This window comes from Prosopis cineraria, unplaced genomic scaffold (genome assembly GCF_029017545.1).
Source record: "Prosopis cineraria cultivar Desert tree isolate PC_DT_omini unplaced genomic scaffold, ASM2901754v1 PC1, whole genome shotgun sequence".
Classification (NCBI taxonomy): Eukaryota; Viridiplantae; Streptophyta; class Magnoliopsida; order Fabales; family Fabaceae; genus Prosopis; species Prosopis cineraria.
Genome location: NW_026555332.1, coordinates 47,690,808 through 47,715,447, shown reverse-complemented (window position 1 = coordinate 47,715,447; position 24,640 = coordinate 47,690,808). Strand labels below are relative to the sequence as shown.

General features: G+C 34.0%; 3 protein-coding genes and 1 long non-coding RNA gene across 5 annotated transcripts; 1 reads left to right on the top strand and 3 right to left on the bottom strand.

Moving 5' to 3' along the window:
• Positions 1–552: 552 nt before the first annotated feature.
• Positions 553–2,884, bottom strand: LOC129291763 (AT-hook motif nuclear-localized protein 1-like). The gene is made up of 6 exons (XM_054929291.1): positions 2,372–2,884; positions 1,928–1,995; positions 1,709–1,840; positions 1,452–1,616; positions 1,048–1,362; positions 553–976 (listed from the first exon to the last, which is right to left on the bottom strand). Exons 1-5 carry the CDS (start codon positions 2,685–2,687, stop codon positions 1,057–1,059), a joined length of 987 nt encoding a protein of 328 aa, XP_054785266.1. The 5' UTR covers positions 2,688–2,884; the 3' UTR covers positions 553–976; positions 1,048–1,056.
• Positions 2,885–14,455: 11,571 nt separating this feature from the next.
• LOC129321945 (protein PSK SIMULATOR 1-like) lies at positions 14,456–17,167 on the top strand. Its single transcript, XM_054967957.1, has 2 exons — positions 14,456–14,729; positions 15,075–17,167. The coding sequence occupies exon 2, from the start codon at positions 15,119–15,121 to the stop codon at positions 16,826–16,828; it is 1,710 nt and encodes a 569-aa protein (XP_054823932.1). The 5' UTR covers positions 14,456–14,729; positions 15,075–15,118; the 3' UTR covers positions 16,829–17,167.
• A 179-nt stretch (positions 17,168–17,346) lies between these two features.
• Positions 17,347–19,232, bottom strand: LOC129321952 (iridoid oxidase). The gene is made up of 2 exons (XM_054967968.1): positions 18,270–19,232; positions 17,347–18,176 (listed from the first exon to the last, which is right to left on the bottom strand). The coding sequence occupies exons 1-2, from the start codon at positions 19,203–19,205 to the stop codon at positions 17,550–17,552; spliced, it is 1,563 nt and encodes a 520-aa protein (XP_054823943.1). The 5' UTR covers positions 19,206–19,232; the 3' UTR covers positions 17,347–17,549.
• A 3,087-nt stretch (positions 19,233–22,319) lies between these two features.
• LOC129313297 (uncharacterized) lies at positions 22,320–24,618 on the bottom strand. Of its 2 annotated transcripts, XR_008593887.1 has the most exons (5): positions 24,485–24,618; positions 24,309–24,370; positions 23,906–23,995; positions 23,619–23,788; positions 22,320–23,503 (listed from the first exon to the last, which is right to left on the bottom strand). It is a non-coding gene; the product is annotated as an uncharacterized LOC129313297 (long non-coding RNA). The 2 variants fall into 2 exon arrangements; XR_008593886.1 differs by lacking the exon at positions 24,485–24,618 and having other exon boundaries at positions 24,309–24,472.
• Between the last annotated feature and the right edge of the window lie 22 nt (positions 24,619–24,640).

The window sequence follows — 24,640 nt, the reverse complement described above, 5'->3', positions numbered from 1 at the left end:
TCAGTGCAAATATAATTTTATGTAAGAATGAAATTCATTTAATTCGATCAACGAGGTTGTTTTAAAATGTATGTTTTTTTTTTTTTCAGTTTTTCCCTCATCCATGTCAACATTCCTGCTTCCCACGTTATTAATCTACATGACTGCCATATCACCATTCTTTTAGTCCTGTCAGCATTATTTATTGGTGTTGAGAATTGAAACGTTGAGAACTGAAATGATAAAAATTAAATTTAAAAAATAAATTAATAACTCTCCCAAATATAAAAGACTAAAAGCTGCATTATCCTGAAAATGTATACAGATTTCAAAAACTCTATGGGAATGAACTCACTTGAGTTAAATATGTAATATTGAAATAATATAGTTGATTGATCGGGCTCGGGCTGATGCCCCGATCCCAATTCGAGTTTCAACTAATGTACAGATCCATAACTTATGAAGTATTTGTTGGGGGCCAGATTAGAAAGCCCAACAGTATCATCCAATGTTTGCTGAATCTATTACATGACACATTCTCCAAAACATAAAATAAAATTTGATCACGGAGGATGAACAGGATGACTTGGAACGTAACGTTCTAAGAAACTCTACTGTTGTGATTCTTAATAATTTTACAACTTTGATTTTTGCAAGAACTTCTTGCATCTAGAACAGGCATAATTCATGCATCTAAAATACAATTAGCGTGAGAGTGATGCTGATAATTAAAGAACATGTGAATAAGCATCAGTGTACCATACAAGTAATCTCTGACTCAATTACTGAAACAACAAACCTTAAACTTCTCCGGGTAATGGCTAACAATCTTTCTGATACAATAAAAGAACTAGAGACCAGACAAAAAGACGAGTCCTCATTCCTTTCCAATTCCTGACAATATCCTAATATTAATAACACTACAACAAATAATCTGGTTGTCAACACAAAGGTACCAGTTAGCTTCATTCTGTTATCATGTCAGCCTCCAAATCACCTGAAAGAAGAATCAAAATGTTGCTAATGATGATAATGAAAACATGTTGAGTCGATTCAGAAGAATTGTACCTAAAACCTCTATTGTGCAGGCAGAGATATATTGATGTCTGGGTGCGGCCTGTGATCCGACAAATGTTGAGAACCGTTCAAGTGCTCATTGGGTGTAGCATCCAAGTTCTGTTCATCAATAGTGACAACCTCGGATTCTCTCTGGCCTTGTTCTGGTATCTGAGACGTTGGTTTCAAGAAGGCTTCACCATTAAGATTTTCATGTGAGACCGGCCTACCTGCCATCCCCGTATCTGGACCACCTGAATTAGGTTGCTGCTTCTTTTTATATTTCTTATGGTAAAAACCATTTGACATGAAGCTGCCCATCACAATCTGGAATAAAGTCGAGGACAATAAGCTGAAAATTCTAAGTGCCAGGTGGATTCTTGAGTCAGAAGCCGAAGATAGCGTGAATATCGTACCTGGATTGGGCTAGCAGCTGTCAATAAACCTGCAACTCCACCTCCTATGACACGTCCATCAGGGCCAGCTAGTGAGACACTCAACCCACCAGTCCGACTTGTCATGCCACTGCCATTGTCGTTCATTGTGAATGACCCAGACAGAGATAAAATCTCAAATCGACCCTGAAACAAAATAACGGACCAAATCACTCCGCAATATATATATATATGGGCTTTATGAAATTAAAGAACTGTTGGGAGGAGAGAGATCATGCCTCGTAAGTCAAGAAGCCACCGGAAGAGCCAGGTTGGCGCATTGTGACATTAGAGATAGCTCCATTGGCAGAAAGAATGCATATTCCTCTGGGACCGTTCTGGGCGAATGCAAGAATTTTTCCTGCAACATCCTGCAAGGTAAAGAAGTAAGCTATCTATCATGTGTACGAGATTGTAGCATACTGCCATGTCAATCTATCACTTTGGTTCTGCAATACCTCTCCGGTACGAACAGTCACCACATGAGGTGTAAAATCCCCGCCAGCTGTGTTTGCAAAAAACCCACCTTCAAAGATGACAAGGCAGATGTTAGAAGATCTGTTCCTCAGGTAATAATTTCATCAACAAAGGATTGCATCATCACACATTTATGCGGTGCACGCACCGCCGGGTTCAACTTATTTCCGCAGTCACAGTTCGACGCAGGGCAAAAAATTGGGAACCCGACAACTTTACTTGGATATGAGAAAGTTCATATTTTTCAGCGATTATGAGCCTTAAGTCACCGTTTGTCCAGCATCAGAAAGAAACCGTAGCATAGGAACAAAATGAAAACAAAAGATTTGATTCAAGGTAATATATCATCCAACATCTTGGACTTGCCCGACACCGTCCCAGGGACAGCAGGTTCAAGACCAAAAGTTGGGTGGAGAGAAACTCACCGAAGGATGCGAAAAGGTGGGGAAGAGGCTTAGGTCGACCCCTTTTGGAGGATAAAGAGAAGGGAGAGGCAGACCGTTGCTGATACGATGTCGTCAAGTTTCCATCGGAGTCATATTTTCTGGGCCTTCCCCTCTTCTTTTTCCCAGACAAATCAAAGCTGCCTTGGCCTCCGCTCACCGGCGTTGTAACGGGTTCTGCAACCACTATTGCCCCTGCACTGTTCACCACGTCCATCTTGGTCACCTGAGGCAGGGATACAGCAATAGGTTGTGGGGTTGAGCCCGACACGCTTTCTTCCATTAGAGTACTCTGCATAGGTTATCTGTGTTCGTTGCAGGATGAGAAGCGACAAGGTGAAGATGAATGCTTTGAACTTTGAACAATGAGGTCCCTGGAAATGGCGCCACAAGCTGTAGGCCTTTTTACCCTTGCTGCAGAATTAATGTTACCACCTAGGTTTGCTTTGTTCATGAAAGAAAACCAGACTCATAATACTGCCATTTTCCCTTCCCACGGCACTGGTGCGCTCTATTAATACGGAAATTACCTTAAAAAAACGAAATAAATAATCAACTCGCGTTTTCTTCAAAATGCGGTTTTTATATTTTTAAAAAAATTTATATTATTGAACGCGCCACTTCAGCTTTAATGTCAATTATTAAACGCAGCACTTAATATTACTAGAGCAGTTCAGTAATTATAATCCTCATAGCAGTTAAATTGTCCTTTTAAATAACTGTGACTTTAATCTACACCTAAACTTTTGTCATGGGACATGTACTTCTACACCTCGGCGAGCAAATTCTTTTGGCCTGTCGTGGTGCATATGGAAGTATAAATTGACCCTTCTTAATTTGGTCAAAATAAAATTTTAAAACCGTGGGAAAAATATATCTCATTGATGCGCCTATGCTAGATAGCTTAACTGGTAAAAGTGAAGCAACTCAACAGTCATCAGGACTTACCTAGTCACTCGTGTTATGCAATTTTCAACATAATGAAGCACTGTCCAGCAATGGTGTACTATTAATTAAACTGGCATGGGCCATAAGATCGACACCAGTAAGTTTTAAAATTCATTTATTTTTTTTCTCTTATGAATTAATCTCATGTCCATGTATAATTTAGAAAAGTAATGAGCGGAGATAAAAGAGGTTTAACATATTGCCGGGGTATGATAGTTTTGTAGCTTGTCAAACGAAAGATATAAAACACAGTAAAAAGAGCAAAACGCTTGCTCTTGGTTAGGAATATTCTTTCCTTGCTTGATAATCTTATCTTTGAAATAAGGATACTTTTTCAGCAGCAAGAAGAAGAAAACCGAGTTGAACAAAAGCGAGTCGTCAGAAGAACATTTTATTAGTAATGCGAAATTGATGCAGACACACTTTTAATATAATAAACAAAAGTAATTTTTAGACCCCAAAAAAAGTAATTCTCATTGGCGTTTGGGGAATTCTTGACTCGAAAACAAAACCTGCTGCTGATTTTTATTTTTTTAACAACAAAGGGGGGAAATTGAAAATTACAGTTTAATATACACCCGCTTAAGAATTCCTTTATAATTTTTTTGACCAAACGCGCTTAAGAAGTTCGAGTCCCTTCCTCACGCTTCCGAACTTTAGCGGGATTTGAAATATATATATTTATATATTTATATATTCGTTGGTTTCACCAAACTCTAATTCCAATAGATATTGGAGCACTCCACGCCCCTGTAGATTTAAGCTTGCTCTTTAATTATACCCTATTTAATCTTATTTATAAGTAATTTTTAACATATTTTATTAGAATTAAAAAAATTAATTTTATTAATTTTATTTTAAAATTTAATAAATTTTACCTTTATCCTTAATGAATAAATATTCTTAAATTTTATTATTGATATTTTTATTAAAAACATTTAATAAGGACAATGTAAAAAAATATTAAAAATTAATAAGAGTCTTATAAATAGAATTAAAAAATTTTCTTTTTTTTTATAAATAGAAATAGAGGAGTATTAAACAAAATTACCATCATTAGCATGACAAAATCGATTTTCTCACGTAATACAGTGGAGGTAAGAAAAACATATCTTTTAGCCTTTAAAATTGCATCAAGGTTAATTGAGGAAGGTCATTTTAGTTTTCTATTGAAAAGCTAGAATTTAAAATTATGACAAACTTTAACCATGTGACAGTGGGAACTTTAATGAAAGTTGACCATAATTTTGAAATTAAAAATTTGGCTTTCCTGTAAATCAAATAAATATATATATGTGCATATGTATATAGAAGACAATTCATCTATTAATAATTATTTCCATAAAATAAAAAATTAAATATTGTATTATTAAATTTAAAAATCAATAATTTATTTGTTTATTATCTAGTATTTACATAAATATTGATGTATTCCCTTCAGTCACACACGCAAATGTGGTCACAAATTTAAAGATAAAAATCAAAACAATTTCCAGACGGTTTTAATAATGCAGCTAAACTCTCTTTGAAGTGATGACGTAAATACAAGTGACTCATTTTAAGAATACGAGGTATTAGTTTAATTCATCGAAAAAAGAATACGGGGTATTACATTTTAATTTTAATACAGTATTTGTGTATAATTCCTTTTTGGTACTCTGTTCATGCGAGAATTAGCATAGATCACCCTTGTTAAACGGAATCTAAACAAATAACTGTACTACTGCCAATGCCACTCATAACTTTTAAACAAAAGATTTGGCAAAATTTTTATGTTATAAATTCGTGTATAAATTCAAATAATTCATATCAATATTGTCCAATATAAAAATATGCTATTGATCCAGTTGAGACGTGTGACGGTGTGGTTGCTTCAGTCATTTTATTGGTGCTATTGTCATTCGAACTTCTAAGATATTTTTTTAAAAAAATTAATGTTTTAAAGTATAAAATACTTTAATAAAAATAAAATTTTATTATTGATTTTTTTCATGTTATTTTTTTCATATATTTTTTTCTTATATTGTTTAAACAACGAAATTTTCAATTAAGAATATTGTTAAAGATTTATATTTTTATTTTAAAAATAAATTATAAATTATATTTAATAAATTTTATTAATATGTGTTATTTTGTCTAAAAAAATTGATAATTTAAAATTGAAATAATATGATATTATTTTTTTAAAAAAAGAGTATAATGTTAGAAAAGAAATAATATTATTGGAGGGAAAAAACACAGATATGATTATGAATAATTGAATACACGTATTATGCTCTGAAAAAGGTCAGTGAAATAAAAGCTGTCGGTAAGACCGTTGACCGTCCTGACAAAATGACACTGCCCATTATTATAAATCAACTAATACAATAATTAAGTAAATTACTACTCAGCCTAACATAAAATATTTATTTACTGGTTTTCGCGCACATCATGAACTTGTGACTTTTTTATTTGTATTTATTCTTCCAACCACAAGTATTTTTGTCCAAGGGGCTAAATTAGTCAAAAAGGGTACCAGATTCGTTTAGAAAGAAAAATCAATTCGACATTGCGTTAATTCGTTTTAGACTTGAGAACCTTTTTTTTTTTTTTTGGGGTCAAACTAGAGATCCCTATCTAACTTCCATCTATTTACTTTTTTTTCAAAATCAATTGATGGAATTAATAATACAAAAAATGATTTTTTTAATTTTTAATTGTGTGCATAAAAAGAGAAGACGCGTATGATGTATCTATTATATATATATGCGTGAGAAATTGTTAGATAAATCAAATGTCACATATCTTTTATAATCTATCTAATAAAAATATAATACTTACATAATGTTAATATAATTTAATTTTAATATTAATAACAACAATGAAAAAAGATAATAAATTAAATAAATATTGTGTTATAAGAATAAAATCAACTAACTTAATGATATAATATTTTATTTAGATGATTTAAAACATTATAAATGAACAAGACACAAATGACACGGTACATCAATCCACTAAAAATTTTTGTATGTGACCAACGTTACACATGAATTATGACATACGATAGAGTATTATGAACTTAAAATATGTTTAAATTGAATGTTTAAAATATTTTGCTCGGTGAAATCTTACGGTTTATCTTATATTTTATGTTAATATTGATATTTTTCTCCTTTTTGTTACAAATAAGAATCTTAAAAAAGCAGAAGTATTATTTAGAAGAGTTATAAACAACTCTAACCCTACATTTATCTTTGTAATTTTTAAAAAACTCAAAGTATCATTTATTTCACTCCATTGGCGGTGATGTTTTTTATTTTAAGTTGCATGCATTTTATTATGGAAATAACTTCAGATTAGTAAAACTAATTTAGATGCAGAGAATTTGTTGGCATTTATTTTTTAAAAAATATTATATCAAATTCACAGAAGTTTGAGAATATCTACTTCAATATTTCAATAATTTTACACTCGCATATAAACTTGGTTAACGTAATATATTGTTACACATATCATCTACCAGTAGCAGGGCTGTGTGAAGAAGTTTTTGGGCCCAGGACAAAATTGTTTAAGAGACTTAATATATTATCATTCATCTATTTTTATATTATTTTTTAATTTATTAAAACCATATTCAAATTTTTTATTTGACATTTTTGCCACTTCACATCCTATAAAAAATTAAAACAATTACAATTATAAATAAAAAATAAAAAAAGAACAAACACACATGATGTAATGGATACTTGAGATTATAACTGTTGGTTTTTTTTCCTTTTTAAGCAAAAATCCCATTTTAAAATAAAAATATATAATCAACATTAATACTTAATCGAAAAAATAATAACCAATGGTACAGAATATAGGTAAATATTTTTGGACGTCCAAGGCAACCATCTCATTAACCTAACAGTTCACACGGCCTTGACTGGTAGCATGATATTATAATTGCTGGTGGGAAAAAAAAACACGGTATTATAATTATATATTCCCTTCATTTAAAAATATAAAATATTTTTAATAGAATTTCATTTTTAATAAAGTAATTACTTATTTTTAAATTAATCATATTTTTTTATATTTATCTCTATTAAATACTTTATAATAAATATAAAATCATTCCTTAATAGGAATACTTTTTTTAAAAAAAAATAACAGTTACACTTCAAAATATCAAAAATATTTTATATTTTTTAATGAAAAGAATGTGTGAATTTACTATCAGGATGTTAGTGCTCCTTAAAAGCGCAGAAAAATATAAATAAATGAATCAATTTGATCGATATAGAAAGCTCTGACGTCGATTAATAAATCCGTGAAAACTGATTTTATATAGACGAATCACAACTTGAAAAATATAATGGTTTGTTGCCGAGGAAGAGGGTGGTGGCGCTGGGTTAAAAATTAACATAATCACAAGTTCAAGCACGAAGATTTTACCACGCTATATCTATAGTAGCTCCTGATTTTTGTTTTGAACTCCTGTAAATTCTAACTTGTAATGTTGTATTTATCTCCTAACACACACACACACACATATCTCTCTCTCCCCACACCGTGGGGCTGAGGCTGAATATCTTGTTGCCTTGTTCAGTGTGTTTACGGACAAAAAACGGAAGAGCAGATTAATCCATCGCCATGGACACTGCTTACAAGTATAATAACTAGCAAACTCTGGCTATTCTTTTGAATTTCGAAGCTTTGGTTTCAAGAAAAAGGGGAGGACGAAAGAAACAGAACAGAGCCGAGTGTTCTGGTAAGGCATTTGTAAAGTGCAATTAATTGCCTTACCCAAAAAAAAAAAAAAAAAGGTGAAGCGTACTTGATTACTATAAGTTGCACAAAGGGCAGGGTTTGATCCGGCAGGGTTTGATCGTGCTCGTCAGGCTCAGGCTAGGCTGCAGCACACTAACGTCTACAGCTTCACCCTTTACCGAAGCTCTCTGTTTCTGTTTCCTAAAAGCTAATCCTACACAGGCTTTGCTAACCAATCATCTACTTAATTTCTGGAAAAAGTTACAATGAAATGTCGGGGGTTACAATTACCCAAAAACTTAGTTTTTCTATTTTAAAATAAGCAATAATAACAACAACAACAATAATAATAATAATTAATGTACAGGTTTTTATAGTTTTTTCTTAATTTCAAGTTAGGTTCTGGATTTGGCAAAAAAAAAAAAATTCTTATAATTTATTTTATTTTAATTAAATCCTTATAGTTGATCCATTACATATGATAATTCATGAAATTTAAAATTATTAATAAATAATTAATAAAATACTTTTAAAATTTATAAAAAGATATGATTTAATACTTCTGAGTTCTGATCCAAAAAAACTGATTTAATAGATATGAAGTTTTTAAAAATTATTTTAAACAGAATAAAAGTTGGTTTCCAGCTCAACTCTGTTAGTGTTAATCATAATTTTAGCTCAATTTTTTTTTACTTCTTAAATTGTTAAAATCAAGTATAGATATTATCGTTTTCAAAATTAATGTAGTATTTGATTTTAATCTCGACCGCGTCTCTTTTGTTAGGGATGAATTTTTCTCAATTTGTAGTTAAGACAATATTTTTTAAATATTATATATTAGATTGTATTAAATTTTCAATTTGTTGTTGTTTAAATTAGATTAAACTCTGAATTATCGCTGAGTGATGCAAAATGTCCTCCGTGGCTTTTTAAAACACGACAATAGATGCCACGGTTTTTGTTAACAATTCCATGCCCTTGATTAATTAATTATTTTATCAAGGGGGCATATTATGTTATTTGTATTAAATTTAATTATTAATAAAAAAAGTTAATATGCAAGTGAGACCTTAAACTATAAGTCAAATGACGATTTGAACTCTATATTTATAATTAATACATTTTAGACCTTGAATTGTTAAATTTAGGACATTATCACTCCCACCATTAATGTATTTCTAATGTCCGCTAATGGGATCCATGCCATCTATATTTCATTACGAGTTAAATAACAATTCAAACCTTAAATTTATTTTTAGTATATTTTGAATTGTAAATAATTAAATTCAAGACAATTTGGTCCCAATTATTAAAATAGTATAAGCATCTATTACTTTAAATGTGGGTTTAAATAAACGGCATTGGATTCTCTCTCCCCCCCCCCTCTCCCTCTCTGTAAGGCCCTTTTGTAGAAATTCCCCTTGCCTTTTTATGGAAATTCCTCCCCCACAACAATTTTAATTTGTGCTCCTCTAAATACTTGAATGTATGAGTTCAAGGTTCATTGGGTTTGACTTGATAGCTAGATTTGATATTGCACTAGGTTGTGATATTTTGATTGCTTCGAAAGGAGCCAAGTTCATGGATATCCATGTGAGATTCGTTTATAATCTATTTTGTTTCAATTAAGCAAATTAGAGATTGATTTCTAATGTAGGTGATGTAGATTCATATGCGTTTGTTCTGTCATGGATTCCAGTAAATCGTCACGAGTCATATACACACTTTTGGCCAATCTCACGTATTTCATGATTTGCCACTAACTATCAACAAGAAGCATTGGTTAGAAACATAAAGCAAATGAAGGAGCAAGGCAACGGTGGAAATAGTGTCATAAATAAAGAAGCATGCACCCTCTTATGTTTTAAAGCAAATGGACGTTAATTTTAAATTAATGATAGAGGCGAGATTACTCCAAATTTAATTGTTGACAGTTTAAATTATACTCTCTCTATTAAAAAATATTAGGTATTTTTTGAGGAGTTAAATGTTAAAAAATATAAGACATTTTTAGATTTTGAGGCATAATTATTGCTTTTTTTTTTTCAAAAGTTGCCCCATTAATAATGATTTATATTTATTATAGGGTATTCAATAAGGGTAGATATAAAAATATAGGGTTAGTTTGAGAGTAGATAACTACTTTATTAAGGGTGAGATTTAGTTAAAAATGTCTTATATTTTTTAATAGAGGGAGTATCAAATGTGAGTTTGAGGTTGAAATCGCCCTTGAACTTAAAGTTTAACGTTTAAATTGTTATTTACCCCCTTTTCAATGAACGTTGGGCCCAAATTAACCCTACCCCAAGTTTTATTATTTAAAATTTGTCAAATATAAGTATAAGGTTTAAATCATATTTAAGTTTATAATTCAGAATCTGAATTGTATATTTACTCATGAAATAAAACTCTTGCAAGCTCTGAGCTACCGTGCTGCAATCCACTTGTCATTTTCTAGTCTATTTGTAAAGTAATGGATGAAATTAACAACAATGAAGTTATCCGAGTGAATTTTAAAATTTTAAATGGATTTATTGTCAAATTTCATATAGACTATCTGACTAGAGTTCAATGTTGAACTACATGTAACTTAGCTTTTATTATTTGTTAAGTAGTTATTGTTATATAAAATGAGATTGTGGTTTTTTATGCAATTGTAGTGAAAGTTATTTTTTCCCCAGACTCGTCCAGTTTAAGCTTGAAAAAAGATGACATGATTCAGCCATTTAGAATAAAATTCAGGCAAGAAGAAAAGCATGAAACCTAAATAACATTAACATATTCTTTTTTTGGTAACAAATATTCTCTCACTCTTTTACTATAATAGAAGCTATCACATGTTTCATTATTTTTCATAAAAAACATTAGAAAACTTGAGAAATATTTATCAATTTTTTTAAACTGCTCCTCACATAATGAAAAATTATTTTTAGGAGATAAACTTGTTTCATTGAGTACAAGGATAGTTACGTTCAAATTTTTAATTTCAGTCATAATTATGGTGCTTAACCAAGATTTTTTAAGGGTGAATCGATTAAAATTTAGACAAAATTACATATAAATTTCATATAAGAGATTTATTTACAAATAAATCTATGAAATTTGGAAAAACATGGCCAAGCGTGTTGGGACCGGAGAGTATTTGAAATTCCACGTGAAAAGACATGGATGTCCCCGCTTACTAAAACAAAATAAAAAATTGATAGGTTGAAATCATATTTATTCTTCATTTAAAGCTGCAGCTTCAATGTTTATGAGTAAAAATTCTTAATTCATAAATCATATTTTTTATTTTATAAATAATAAATTAATGTCATATTTACTATTCATTTATAATTATAACTCCATAATTTATAAGTATGAATTCTCAATTTACAAATCATATTACATGTTTTATAAAGAATGAGCTGAAATCATATTTACCTTTTACTTATCATTATAGCTTCATAATTTATAGGTAAAAACTCTTAATTTACAAGTTACATTTCATTTTTTTTATAAACAATACTATATATATATATTTTTACCAACATAGATAATACTATATTGAAATCATATCTATCATGTACTCGTAATTTCAACTTTATAACCAAGGACTAAAAATTTGAAATTTACAATTAAATCCTTTTTTTGATATAATTTGATATATTTTATTTTTACACCTCAATCACAAATTACACTTAAATCTAAGAGATTTAATTATGATTTCTGAATTTAATAAAATTTATTTACAAATAAATCTTTCATACCAATATATAAATTTGTTTTTTGAAAAATTACTTGCATTGTGAAGGCCTGACAGTGACAGACGTAAATAATGATGCCGCTTCACTTGAAGGATTATTTACTTCTTCTTCTTCTTCTGTTTTGCCAAAAAAGCCAACTATATTGATTATAAAAAAAATATTAATTACTTCAAGATTAATATTTAAAAAAAATGTTAACCTACAATCTCATCTCACGTTGCTCGTATTTTTGAAAGTCGGACAATGGGGAGTGAAGTTGAATTCGGCAATCAAGGACAGCTGTAAAAAAAAAAAAAAAAACCTAAAAATAGGTTACTTTCCTTTGTCACCGTATATCTCTTTTGCTTTACCAAGCACGCCTCTGGAAAATCATAATCTATTGGATTTGGTATATCCATACATTTATTTTATTATTTCTTTAACTCAGGAAAACCCCTAAAAAGCATCCCATCAAGGGCAGATTCTCAAGCCTTCATCGTGTGGGCCCATCCATCTTTTTTTCTCCCTCGCTGATTCCAAGTTTCAAACTTTCAAATATTTTTTTTATCATCGTAGAATAGTAATATTCAAATAAATCCTCACTTTCCCTTGCATTTCAAAAGCGGGATTCCGTTTTTTCTTCCTCGGGGAAAATCCAATTAAATACACTTTTCTCTCTTATTGGTCCTTTTGAACTGATATTTATCCGCAATGCCATTCTTTTCAAGTTTCAAGTTTCAAAATGCACATTTATGCAGAGGATGGCAAAGAAATTCCAACCCTGTCGTGACCTAATATGGAGATGTGTGTGGAATATATAGGGACCACAAAGTTTGAGGGGATAGAGAAAAACCATAACTTGGTTTGTAATCAAGAATATATATATATATATATATATATTAAAAAAAAAAGAGGCTCAAAAGTTATAACTGGCCATGTGGGTTCATCTTCATGCCTTGACCCAAGGCCGCAATAAATATCATTGGAACTGTTCCCATCCGCTGCTCTTAATTCAACAACCTGCCTTTTTAAAAGGCCTTGCAGCTTTTCCATTAAAAATAATCACTAATCACTCATTATATTAATTTTGCATTACCAACTTGTCTGTGACCATTCAATGAGGGACTTTCCCCTTGGCATTTTCGATGCATTTATTCCTAACAAGGTTTAGCCCCGAAAGCACTGGTCATGTCCTTATTGGCTTATGACTGCTACTATTGCAATTTTATAAAACACTCATATTCCCTACATTTTTAGATTGTACTTTATCCATATCACAATATAATCTCTCTCTTTTTTTTTTAATTTTACTTTGTTTAAAATAAAATATAGTTATATCCTTATTTTATTGAGTATAATTAATAAGAATATTTTAAATAAATTAAATATTATATTTATTACATTCAAGAAGACAGTTTGAAATATGTGAATTTTTTTAAAAAATTAAGATTTTGAAAACTTTTTTTGAGAAATGTAATTTTATTCTCTTTTAATTCCAATCATTAAATTTGTTTAATGGAAGGCAAGTGAGGATATTTAAATAAAAGGATATTAATTGGGTTCAGAAATCCGTAAAATGCTTTATATAGTTATATCGAAGTAGATGACTTTCTTAAAAAATGCTTTAAATTTAAAACGAAAGGACTGAATGAGTATTGCATACTGAAATATTGACTGATCAACAATTTATAACTCTAACACTAAATTATTAAAAAAAAAAAATCTCCCAAATGAATTTCGTTTGTTAAATATCCTCGTCTGGACCATTGTTTTTGAATTCATGGGGTTGGTGTACACAGTAACAGGTGTCTACTGTCATATGTGTCCATGACTCTGAAGGCCTCAATAATGAGGTCCAAGTTGGTTCGTCCATATAAAAGGACCTGGCCCAATACTAGCATTGGCCTAGTTTGCCTTTCCAGGCATTCAAAGGCACCTCAACTCTCCATCAAAAAAAAAAAAAAGGGTGAATTCCTTGCTGCTCCATCCTGTACCTCTTCTCAATTTTACCTATTCTACATTCTACAATATAAAATGAATAAACCAGATTTTAAATTAAAAATATATACAAAAGAATCCCATGCCTGTTGAACATGCAATTCGGACCATCGCCATGTCTTAGTTCTCACATCACTTTCCCTTTCTTTTCTTTTTTTTTTTTGGGTAAAGATATCACTTTCGAGATCCATCCAATTTTTTGAGCGTTCCATTTTTCCAGGATGAAGGTACACCGTACAGTTTGCAAGCTTGACTGGGTGACGAGGATTTACATCACATGAGTTATTAGCCGAATAAATAAATAAATAAAAAGACTAAAAAGAGACCTGCAAGTTGCAAAAATTGAATCGAATCTAATTTCTAATATTTTAGAAAGCAATGCCATAGATTGAACACTTTGGCCGCAACCAATCAGACAATGAATAATTGTGCGTGACGGCCATAGATATGCTCCTCAAAATTCCGCAGTTGCCCTGTGTCCATAAAACGACGTAAAAAGCGGACAAAACGCACTGAAATCCCCTGGTCAGTGCTCAAATCCAGAGCCAATTTCGAAGTGAGGGGTGTGAAGGGCCCCACCAAGGGGTATCTTCACTTTGAACTTGCTGCAATTATTATCGCACAGCACTAACCACTTAACTGTTCCCGTGATTTTCCCATTCCCATAAAGCGCAAACCCAATACAAACTCTCATATTCTTACCTCGCTTTGGCTGACCCATTTTTTTAACTCTCTCTTTTGTTCCTCTGTTTCTGACCCTTTCGTCCTTGTCCTCCTTCCTTATCCTCTTTCCCCTTTCACTAATCCCTCCGTTTTGGTGCTCCCTTGAAGATGCTTTGCTCCTCTTCCGTATGCCGGTCTCAATTTCTTCTTCTTCTGCTCAATGTCGCTTCAGACACTGACGTCTACTGATTTTCTCCATGTGAAGGGTACGTATATGCTCTCCCCTCAACCTTCTCACTCTCTGATGGTTTTGAATCTTAGGGTTTGTGTCGTGACGCCTACTGAGTGTAGATCAACGGTTTATGAACTTTTCTTCTGTTTTCTCAGTTCCTTTACTGCCAAGACATTCGGGGCTAGTATTATCGTCGCCCTTTCGAAATTGCGATAATTTGTCCTCTATACTTTGTCTATGATTTTCATATTGTCATTTATATTTCACAAGCACAGTCCATATCTACCGAATTCTAGTGATGCGTGCACCTTTTTGTCGAATTGCGTAGTGGATGCGTTTTCACTTGCTAATTCGTGTGCACGTGTTTAATTACATTCAGGTTACTGAGTTTCTGCTATTAATTGCATTGGATTTGGCATTTCAATGGGGGGTGAAACGACGAACGGGTCATGGTTCAGCGTATTTTGGCCTGTCGCTCGCAAGACTGCTCTTGACAACAAGGCGTCAATCGGAATTTTGGCATTAGAAGTTGCCAGCTTGATGCTAAAAGTGGTCAATTTATGGCGCTCTCTGAGTGATATGGAGGTAACGGGTCTGAAAGAAGAGATCATAAATTCAGCGGGGCTTAAGATTCTGGTGTCTGATAACGATGATTTCTTAATGGAACTTGCATTGAATGAGATACTTGATAATTTTGAATATCTCACAAGATCTGTGGCCAGGTTGGGTAAAAGGTGTGCTGATCCGGTATACCATCGTTTTGAACTTTTTGTTGATAACCCAGCTCAGTATTTTTTTCAATGGTCTGGATGGGAATATAAATCTAAAAAGATGGAAAAGAAGGTGAAGAAAATGGAAAGATTTGCTGCTGCCATGACACAATTGTCCCAAGAGCTCGAGGTACTTGCTGAGCTCGAACAAACATTCAGGAGAATGCAGGCAAATCCTGAGCAGAGCCGAGTGAAATTGCTCGAGTTCCAGAAAAAGGTCACATGGCAGCGCCAAGAAGTGAAAAATCTTAGACACATGTCTCCTTGGAATAGAAGTTACGATTATATTGTCCGATTGCTGGCAAAATCACTCTTAACAATACTTGAGAGGATCATACATGTTTACGGAAATAGTCATCTGTCTGCTCAGCAACAGAATGATTGCCTGGCTATGGATGCTAGCCATCTCCCGCGGAGCCATTCCTTTTCTGTTCCGGTGCATTCTTCTTTTCACCCATCATACAATCAGTTTAATGGATTTCATTCAGAACCACTTGGGAGCAGGCCAGTGTCAAACTCAGACTCTGTAACTGACAAGAGCAAAAGAGCAAACACACTTCAACAAGCTCTTAATGCACCTGCTTTACGTGGAAAGCATCTTCGTTCAGCAAGCAAACAATTAGCTCATATTGGTCCCTTCAAAGGATGCATGTGGGTAGGCAATGAATCTCCTGTTGTACAGAGCTGCATGCCAGCAACCGGAGGTTCTATGAGGTTGAATAACTGCCATATGAAAAGTGTTGATAAAATGAACATTGTGGATAAATTATCTCTCTCTTGTAGGAATAGAATATATTCTAAATTATCCTTCAAAGGTCGATTAAAGCCATCTCCATTTACCCTTGGCGATTCTGCTTTGGCTCTTCATTATGCAAATGTTATCATATTAATAGAGAGAATGGTATCATCGCCTCACTTGGTTGACCTTGAAACTAGAGACGATCTGTATAATATGTTACCAGCAGCCATGAGAAGTGCTCTGAGAGCTAAGCTTAAGTGGTGCACCAAAAGTAAGGATTCTTCTATCTATGATGCTAATCTTGCAGAAGGATGGATTCAGGCACTCACGCAAATACTAGAATGGTTGGCCCCACTCGCACATAACATGATAAAATGGCACTCCGAGAGGAATTTTGAGAAGGAGTACACAACTTCAAAAGCAAATATTTTACTTGTCCAAACTCTTTACTTTGCAAACCAACCAAAAACTGAAGCTGCAATGATAGAGCTTCTTGTTGGCTTGAATTATGTATGCAGGATTGATAGAGAAATTGGCAGAAGAGATATGGCTGAGTTCGCTGGCGCTAGATCTTGTAATGGTGTATGTTTGGGAAAGAATGATATCTGTAATGAATATCCTTAATGTTGGAGACAGTAGTCCTCGTGGCTCACAGGAAAGAGTGATCGGCCTTGTATAGCTCTCATTTGCAAATGGGAGGGTTTACCGTATAGCACTTTCAGGGTCCCGACATGTTGAAGCTCAGGTTACGTTTTGTTGTGTCGTTTAAGACAGGGTATGTACATGCATTCAGATACAATCTTAATTCTTACATGATTCCAAACGAAAGAGAGCTTCTTCGGTATCATTCTAAAGCATTCGATCCCCTTCTTTGTTCTTTTAGTTCTGCCAACTGTAAAGCAAACCATCAGACACGACCTTCTATATTCTATTAATCTCGTCCTTTATTACCATCGTCTTTTCTCCTTCACTCTGTCCACCCTCTCTTTTTGCCCCCTTTTTCTATTATATTAAGGGTTCCCCCCCTCTTTCTTTGGATTATGATCCGTTCAACTGCAAATAAAAGCAAGTATTTTATTTTTAAAGTAAGAATATGTTATGGGGTAGAAAAAGCGTTACTCCTTATGAAATTTGTTCAGTGATTACATGCTGCTGCAGTTCTGGACCACATCTCATTGAAGTTCAAAGCAGTCTAATATATACAAATACTGACAAACTTCTAAATGCAGCTTAGAAATTAAAACAATGCACTTCACGTTTCAGACTTTAAGATGCAACGAAGGAATTGGAGGTTTTGTAGAATTTGAGTAGGCACAAAGCGAAAAACCGGAACAGGCGATTAGTTTTATACAGTAGCATGTCCTTTGAAAGGGGATGGCTTGACTCGGAGGGGAAGAGCCTTCCTTAGCGTGATTCCCATTTTCTCAGTCATGTCCATGTCCTGAGCCTCAATCCCATCTGCTAGAACCCAATCAAAAGCATGCAAGAGTGAGCCCAGAGCCAGGGGAAGCACACGAGACGCAAGCGGTACAGCAGGGCACATCCTTCGTCCCGAGCCAAACGGTATGAACTCGAACTGGTGCCCCTTGTAATCCCTCTTGCTTCCCTCCATGAACCTCTCTGGCTTGAAAGTTAACGGGTCTTCCCAAGAATTCGGGTCCCGGCCGATTGCCCAAACGTTCACAAGAACTTGGGTCTCCTTTGGGATGTAATAACCTTGCATCTTGCAAGAGTCCATGGCCATGTGAGGCACCAAGAAAGGAAGAGGTGGGTGAAGTCTCAGTGTCTCCTTGATCACTGCTTTTAGGTAATGAAGGTCCTCCATGTCCTTTTCTTCCAGCTTCTTGTTTGGCTCTATTTTGCTCCTTAGCTCAGCCTGCACTTTGTGCAGCGTTTTCGGACTGTGCAACAGCTCTGCCATCGCCCACTCCAGCGTGCTTGTTGTGGTGTCTGTCCCTGCAGCAAACATTTCCTACACATCCAAGTTCCGTTGTATAGTGTCATGAATTGGTAATAGTCGCAGTAATTACTGATCAACTCGGAAGAAAAATAGCGAGAAACTTACGAAGACAATGACATTAATTGTCCTCGGAGAAAAACTATAGGTGCCGTTGACTCCTCCTTCACGAAACTCCAGCAAGACATCTAAGAAGTCTTTCCTCTTGTCTTGATCTGCGCATCGGCAATCATCTCTGCGGCTCTCCATCCTTTCTTTGATGAAGCAGCCTGCGATCTCGAAGGCTCGCTTTATGTGAGACTGCGACTTCCTCTTTATTCCTTGAGGATCAAGCCACCTCAAAAATGGCAAGAAATCTGCAGCATTTGGCTTCCCAGCCAATTCCATCACCTTCCCCGCGTGGTAAAAGAATTTTTGTCCCCTCATCGATTCTGGTTCCAGCAAGTCCTTCGAGAATATAAGGTTCCCAATGAGATTAAAAGCCATTAAGAAAAAAAACCTCCCAATATCAATAGAGGCACCACCACCGCCAGCTTCTTCAATGAAGTGAACCATACGGTCTATGCACTTCCTGCGAACCCCTTGCATGGCGTCTAACCGGCTCATGACGAAGAACTCGGTGGTGCTCAGGCGCCTCAGCATCTTCCAGTGGTGGCCGTATTGAGACGTGATGAGAGAACCCTCGTGGCCGTAATCATCCTTCATAGCCTCGTATATCTTCCTGCCAGCCAGAACAACGTCGTGGTTCTTGAACATGTCGCGAGCCACTTCGCTGGAGGATATGACCACGGTGCACATGGAGCCTAACCAAAGGGTCATGATCGGGCCGTATTTACGAGCCAGTTGGGCGAAGGACTCGTGGGGTGACCAACCCAGTTGGAAAATGTTGCCAACCACAGGCCAACACGGTGGTCCGGGTGGAAGCTGGAGCTGAAGCTGAAACTCCACGCTAGTTTCCACCACCTTACGCTGCTTTCGTTTCAAAGCCGAAGTACCAAACCAAACCAACGCAGCTAGGATCAGACCCACAATCACGCCCTCCATGATGATGCTTTATATTTTAGCCGTAAATTTTTTTTACTAACTCAGTTTGTTCAAGCAGGTGCTTCTTATCTTATATAGCTGCTTCGGCCAGCTAAAACGTACAAACTGATTCGGGCTTTGGGGCTAACGTATAAATGGATTCTAGCGTACAAAATAATGCATGTTTTGTTCAGGTTCTGTGTTGTCATTTTGTCCGTTGAGTATCTCTTTTTCCTACAGAAGTGTGATGCCTTTTCATTTTGGAAGCAGTTGGGTCAAATCATAGATGAAGATACGAGCGAAGCTTTGAGCAATCTATCAAAACTCTCAACCTCGTTGATTGGCTTATTTTCTGTCTTTAGTGATTTGCTTCTTCAAAAATGTCGAGACTATATAAACTCGCTCATAATTTTATTAGATCGAGGTATTGTAAGGAGGGGGATAGTCAATACACGCTCTGATTGCAATAATCATGCTGCTTGCTGCTTACTATGAAACACTTACATATATATATATATATATATATAAGTAAAATGAAATGTTATTCGATCTATTTTTTACCTTTATTATCTTTCTCGTTTGTTCATAATATCACGTTCATGTATTTCAAATTGCTTGTAATTGGTGCAGAGGGGGTAATTTATCAGGGCATCACTAATTCAACTTGAAAAGGATTTATGGTGGATGGCACAGCACTATATTATTGGGGACCATATATTTCTGGATTACATACAGGGGACCGTTTTAATGTTTACTAATTAATGTTAATACGATCAAACCAAATAATAATATATATAATCGGATTTTAAAAATGTCCGAAAGTCGAAGCTTTCCCCACAAATCATAAAATTATCATTAGTCGTATCCTCTGTGATTCCATCCATAATATTTTACTCAAATTATATTTCAATGGCAACGTTTTTAAATCCTGCATTATTGACCCTCGAATTATTTATAATTTAGCTCTGATCTGGTTTTTGTTCGTTTCAATTCAATCTTTTATAATTTTCTCTAATTATTAACTAAATTTTTTTATATATATCTATTAAGGTTTTCAAATAAAATTTGATCGTTAGTTTCTCTTATATAATTATCTATCGGCTTGTATTAATAAACCATATTTAAGCATTATTACGTAATTTTTCTATTTATATTAACTGTGAGATATTTTTTTTTTATACAGTGAGATATACTATTTTACTAGAAGGATTGCCAGTGAATTCATTATTTAGATATAATCACTAAAGATTTTCATATTTTTAATTTTGTTTTTGAGTAAGAATTAGGGTTAATAATAAGTTAGGTCAGACATATGTGTAAACTTTTTTTAGGCTTAAGCTTGAACCTATGACAGGCATGGCCTGGCTTGAAGCCTTTTTAAAGGCTCACTTCATATGTAATGTAAGTTTTTTAGGAGACTTTTAACTTTAGGCTTCAAAGTTTCTAAGTAGGCCTTGAGCCCATCAAAGCCTTCATATTTTAGATTTTACTAATATGAGTTAATTTCTTACTCTACTAGTTACGCAGAATCATTAATTGTTAATTTCTTACTTTACTCGTTAATTTATTAATATGAGTTACAAATTATATGAGTTGACATATCAATAATAAGATTTGATATCAATTATTCAATCATAATTAGTGACATCAATTATTAAATTGCTAATTTTACTTATTAATTTACCAATATCAATTGTAAATTACTGATAGGTCTTGTAATTTACTAACTTCATTCATAAATTATTGATAAGTCTTATAATTTATAACTAATATTAGTAAATTAACAACTAATGTTGTTAATTATTTGACAAGCGAATGTAATTTACAATTGATATTAGTAAATCAACAAGTAAAGTAAGAAAATTAATAATGAGTAATTTTATGTAACAAGTGAAGTATATTTTAAGTTTTTTAATGATAAAATTCTTTTGATATTTTTTTTCTCTGAACTGAATTAAAATTTTAATTTTTTTTAAATTTACCTATAATTAAAGAACTACTGTGTTCCTTAATTAAAGTTGCAATATTTTTCAATATTTTTTTCCGCACATGTACGATGTTGCAAAGTTTGTCATCATTTACCCTACATGGCCCATATTAGAATGCGCTCGCCCGCCCAAAACTATTTCCCTGGCTAGGAACTGGTTTGTCTCCTCATTTATTTTTCATATTTATTTGTTTATTGTAGTTATTATTATTATTTTTTTGTCAGGTTGAAATGGTCAAGACGAAAAGGCTCACTAAAAAATGTTTTAAGTCAAAATTGTCGATCTTCGTTTGTTTTTTTTTAATTTTCAAACTCGTACTCTATTTTTCTTCAGCTACCAAGCTTGGGGCTATCTAGATGGTGATGATGTGAATGGGAAGATTTAAAATGCAAAATGCATTATCTCATGTACGTACATAATTTGTAATAAATTTGTTTTTCATTAACAGCATCCAATTGTGTTAGTTAAAAGAGTACTGTCATTTTTCCCCACGTCGTATATTACTTACCAAGCCCTCACTCGAAATGTGTGTGTGTCCCCACACGCACACATATAAATAAATTTTGGAGGCCTTATGGACCATTTATGGGGCCACGTTTTGTCAAAATCATATATGAATGAATATAAATAAAATGGGTTAAATATCAGTATTACAGGACCACCACAGAAAAAGAAAGCAAAGCATGTGAGCTCTTCACAAAAGTTGGGTGCACATAATAAGATGCAGGTATACAATAGCTCTCATCTCATCATCTCTTGCTATTTTTTTATTTTTTACCTTCTTAGATACTTTTTATTGCTTGTATATTCATCATTATTTATTAGATTGCCGTTACTCAACTTCCACTCTCCTAGGAGACTAGAAGTATGCTTGTATGTAATAAAAAATCTTGTCTTTAAAACATTTCATAAGTCACATGTAGCCTTTTACCCTACACACTACATGTATAGAACATTGTGAAAAGGTAAATTTAGAAGAAAGTAATTAATTATCCATATTTTTATGCAAATTAATTTATAAAAAAACCATCAATTCCTTCTAAAAAGTGATTCATATGTAAAGCCGGATGTGACAATTTAGATAAGATCAGTGGAAGCATCTCATCAAGAACAAGAAGTTACTCAGGTCTTCTGTATTCAGTAACATGTGCTGTGGCAGAGAAACAATGTGAAATTGAAGTAATTTAGAAAAACAGTTTATAGTGCTCCAATGAATCACTTTGAAAAGATGAGCAGATCAAAGCGCTTGATCTAGAATCAGTGTGTTCAAGTTCTATACTTGCATGTGGGGATCCAATTTGGTCCAGATTAACATGTGATCTAAAACATGGGCAAAATTAACAGTATTGATTTGCATTTTTAACTTCACACTGGCTTTTTCCTGTCTTCGGCAGATGAGCTTTTCTTTTCTCCATAGAGCCAAGTCTCTGCTATTGGACAAACTTAGTGGTAGTGGTACTACTGTCTGTCACACGTGGTTTTGTCACAAATGTTCACAATCCTGGATGTGCTGTCCAAACACACATTGGATCTTGGAAGCTGAAAACAAGGGCTCTGGCTTTTGCTAAGAAGGAAGTCCTTGAAACTAAGAACCCTCTCATCTGCGCTCCATTTTCCGATGATGGAGGAAAATTAGAAGCTAGAGGAGAACGCAAGAACGTTACAAATTAGGGACGCCAATCTCGGCGCTTCTTTATTCTGCCTTTTCCAAGTCAATAAAAGCGAGTGGTGGTGGCACAGTAATGGGACACTTCAACAATGAAATGGAAAAACAAAAGCTGAAACATTTCCCTCACTTTCTGAGACATCATGCACAACCATATAACCATGCTGATGAGAACACTCCACACACAAGGCTGAGATTTACATGTCCATGCCGTAGCCATAATGCCCCACCCCCATCATTCATATGAACAGCTTCTCAAGTTTTAACCCCCACCACAAGACAAACATGGGCATTAATACAGCTGTAAACAGGTAAAGTCAAAATAAATACTGGTTTACTGGTTTTTTTGTTTTGGAGGTGGAATTTAAGTTTGCATGCTCGTTTATTAATGAACTGGATCACTATGGGTTGGTGGTGCAAAAAAGGTTTGCTTCCTCATGACTTAAAGTAGACTCCTCTTTTTTTTTTTCACCTGCACAAGATTACAGAGGAAAAGAGAGAGAGCAGGAGGCAAATCAAATAATGGCTTGCGCTTTATAGGTGAGAGCCTCAAGGATTTGTCGACAACAGAATAATGCATGTTCATTCGGCACAGTGAAAGATTCACATTCACAAATGAATTTATTGCATATTATTCACGGTCAATGGCTCAGTGGTCCACGCATCTGGAAATTAAATTCAAAAGAAAGGGTTTCGTAGATTAACAAACGGTCCTTGATAATATGAAACTTTAGAATGCGTAGGAAAAGAAAGAAAAGCCCAAAGGAATCAAGAAATCACCTTCTAAAGTTGTTTACGATGCATTGTTCTAGATCATTGCCATTCCATTTCTTTCCCACTTTCATAATTATAACCAATAAACTCTTATCCGTAATCTGGAGGGATCTGCGCCTAGAGTCTACGTCAATCATCGTCCAAATATCATCAAATATTCCACCGCCAGAACATATCTGCGTATAGACATGATAATACTATAACCCCTATAGATCTGTTTCTTATAAATAGCAGGTTTAATAGCTAATGCATGCTAATTTTTTTTCCGAATTTTTTAATAATAGTGGACTCACCGTTACAACATACACAGTGACTTTTCTGCTACAGGATTCTGCTTTACAACACTGAGTAATGACGTAAATGGACGTCCTCTAGTTTCCCCGCTGCACATTGCGGTAATCAGAAAGATTTCACATTAATATAGGTTTAATCTTGCGCATGCTGTTGTCCAATTGAGTAATATGGCGCCAAAGTCAAAGAGCACTTTGGCCTGAGGTCTAGTGAAGATACGTAAGAATACGGGATGATATAACAGAGGGACCAACAAAGATGAACGTTTATTGTTTAATCCTAGTACTCTAAAGAGTCCTGTTTAAACCATTCATATGTAGCAACATAATAACAGTACAGTATAGCGCCAACCTGACACTAACGAGGCAAATGAGGCCAATATTAAAAATTGATCTTTGTTCATACCTAATTCATCAAGAAGCATACAGGAGCGAGTAATGCTGGAGCAACGGAACTCTCATACAGTACTAGCAAGATTAAAGAGCAGGAGGATCAAGTCAAGCAACATAACAATTTTCTTTTTCTTTGTTTTTCGCTTTTCGCAGAAAAGGGAAAAAGAAAGGGCAAATGCTGATGCTGACCTGGCTATTTTATTTCATGGCTGAATAACGGTAATCATGAGCACAAACAACCTTTCCAAATCCCATACCAGTTGCCACCTTTAATCATCACATTGCCTCTGCCATTAATTACCACTCCGTTGAATGATTAGAACCAATCCTCACTCACACACCCTC

Bases quoted from the DNA above. Each gene is read 5' to 3' on its own strand.
- LOC129321952 (XM_054967968.1), bottom strand. From the start codon at position 19,205: ATGGAGGGCGTGATTGTGGGTCTGATCCTAGCTGCGTTGGTTTGGTTT. The intron at 18,177-18,269 runs GTAAGTTTCTCG...TTGGATGTGTAG, and splicing joins CAATTAATGTCATTGTCTTC to GAAATGTTTGCTGCAGGGAC.
- LOC129291763 (XM_054929291.1), bottom strand. From the start codon at position 2,687: ATGCAGAGTACTCTAATGGAAGAAAGCGTGTCGGGCTCAACCCCACAA. The intron at 1,617-1,708 runs GCATGATCTCTC...ATTTTGTTTCAG, and splicing joins GTGGCTTCTTGACTTACGAG to GGTCGATTTGAGATTTTATC. The intron at 1,363-1,451 runs GTACGATATTCA...ACTTTATTCCAG, and splicing joins CAGCTGCTAGCCCAATCCAG to ATTGTGATGGGCAGCTTCAT.
- LOC129321945 (XM_054967957.1), top strand. From the start codon at position 15,119: ATGGGGGGTGAAACGACGAACGGGTCATGGTTCAGCGTATTTTGGCCT.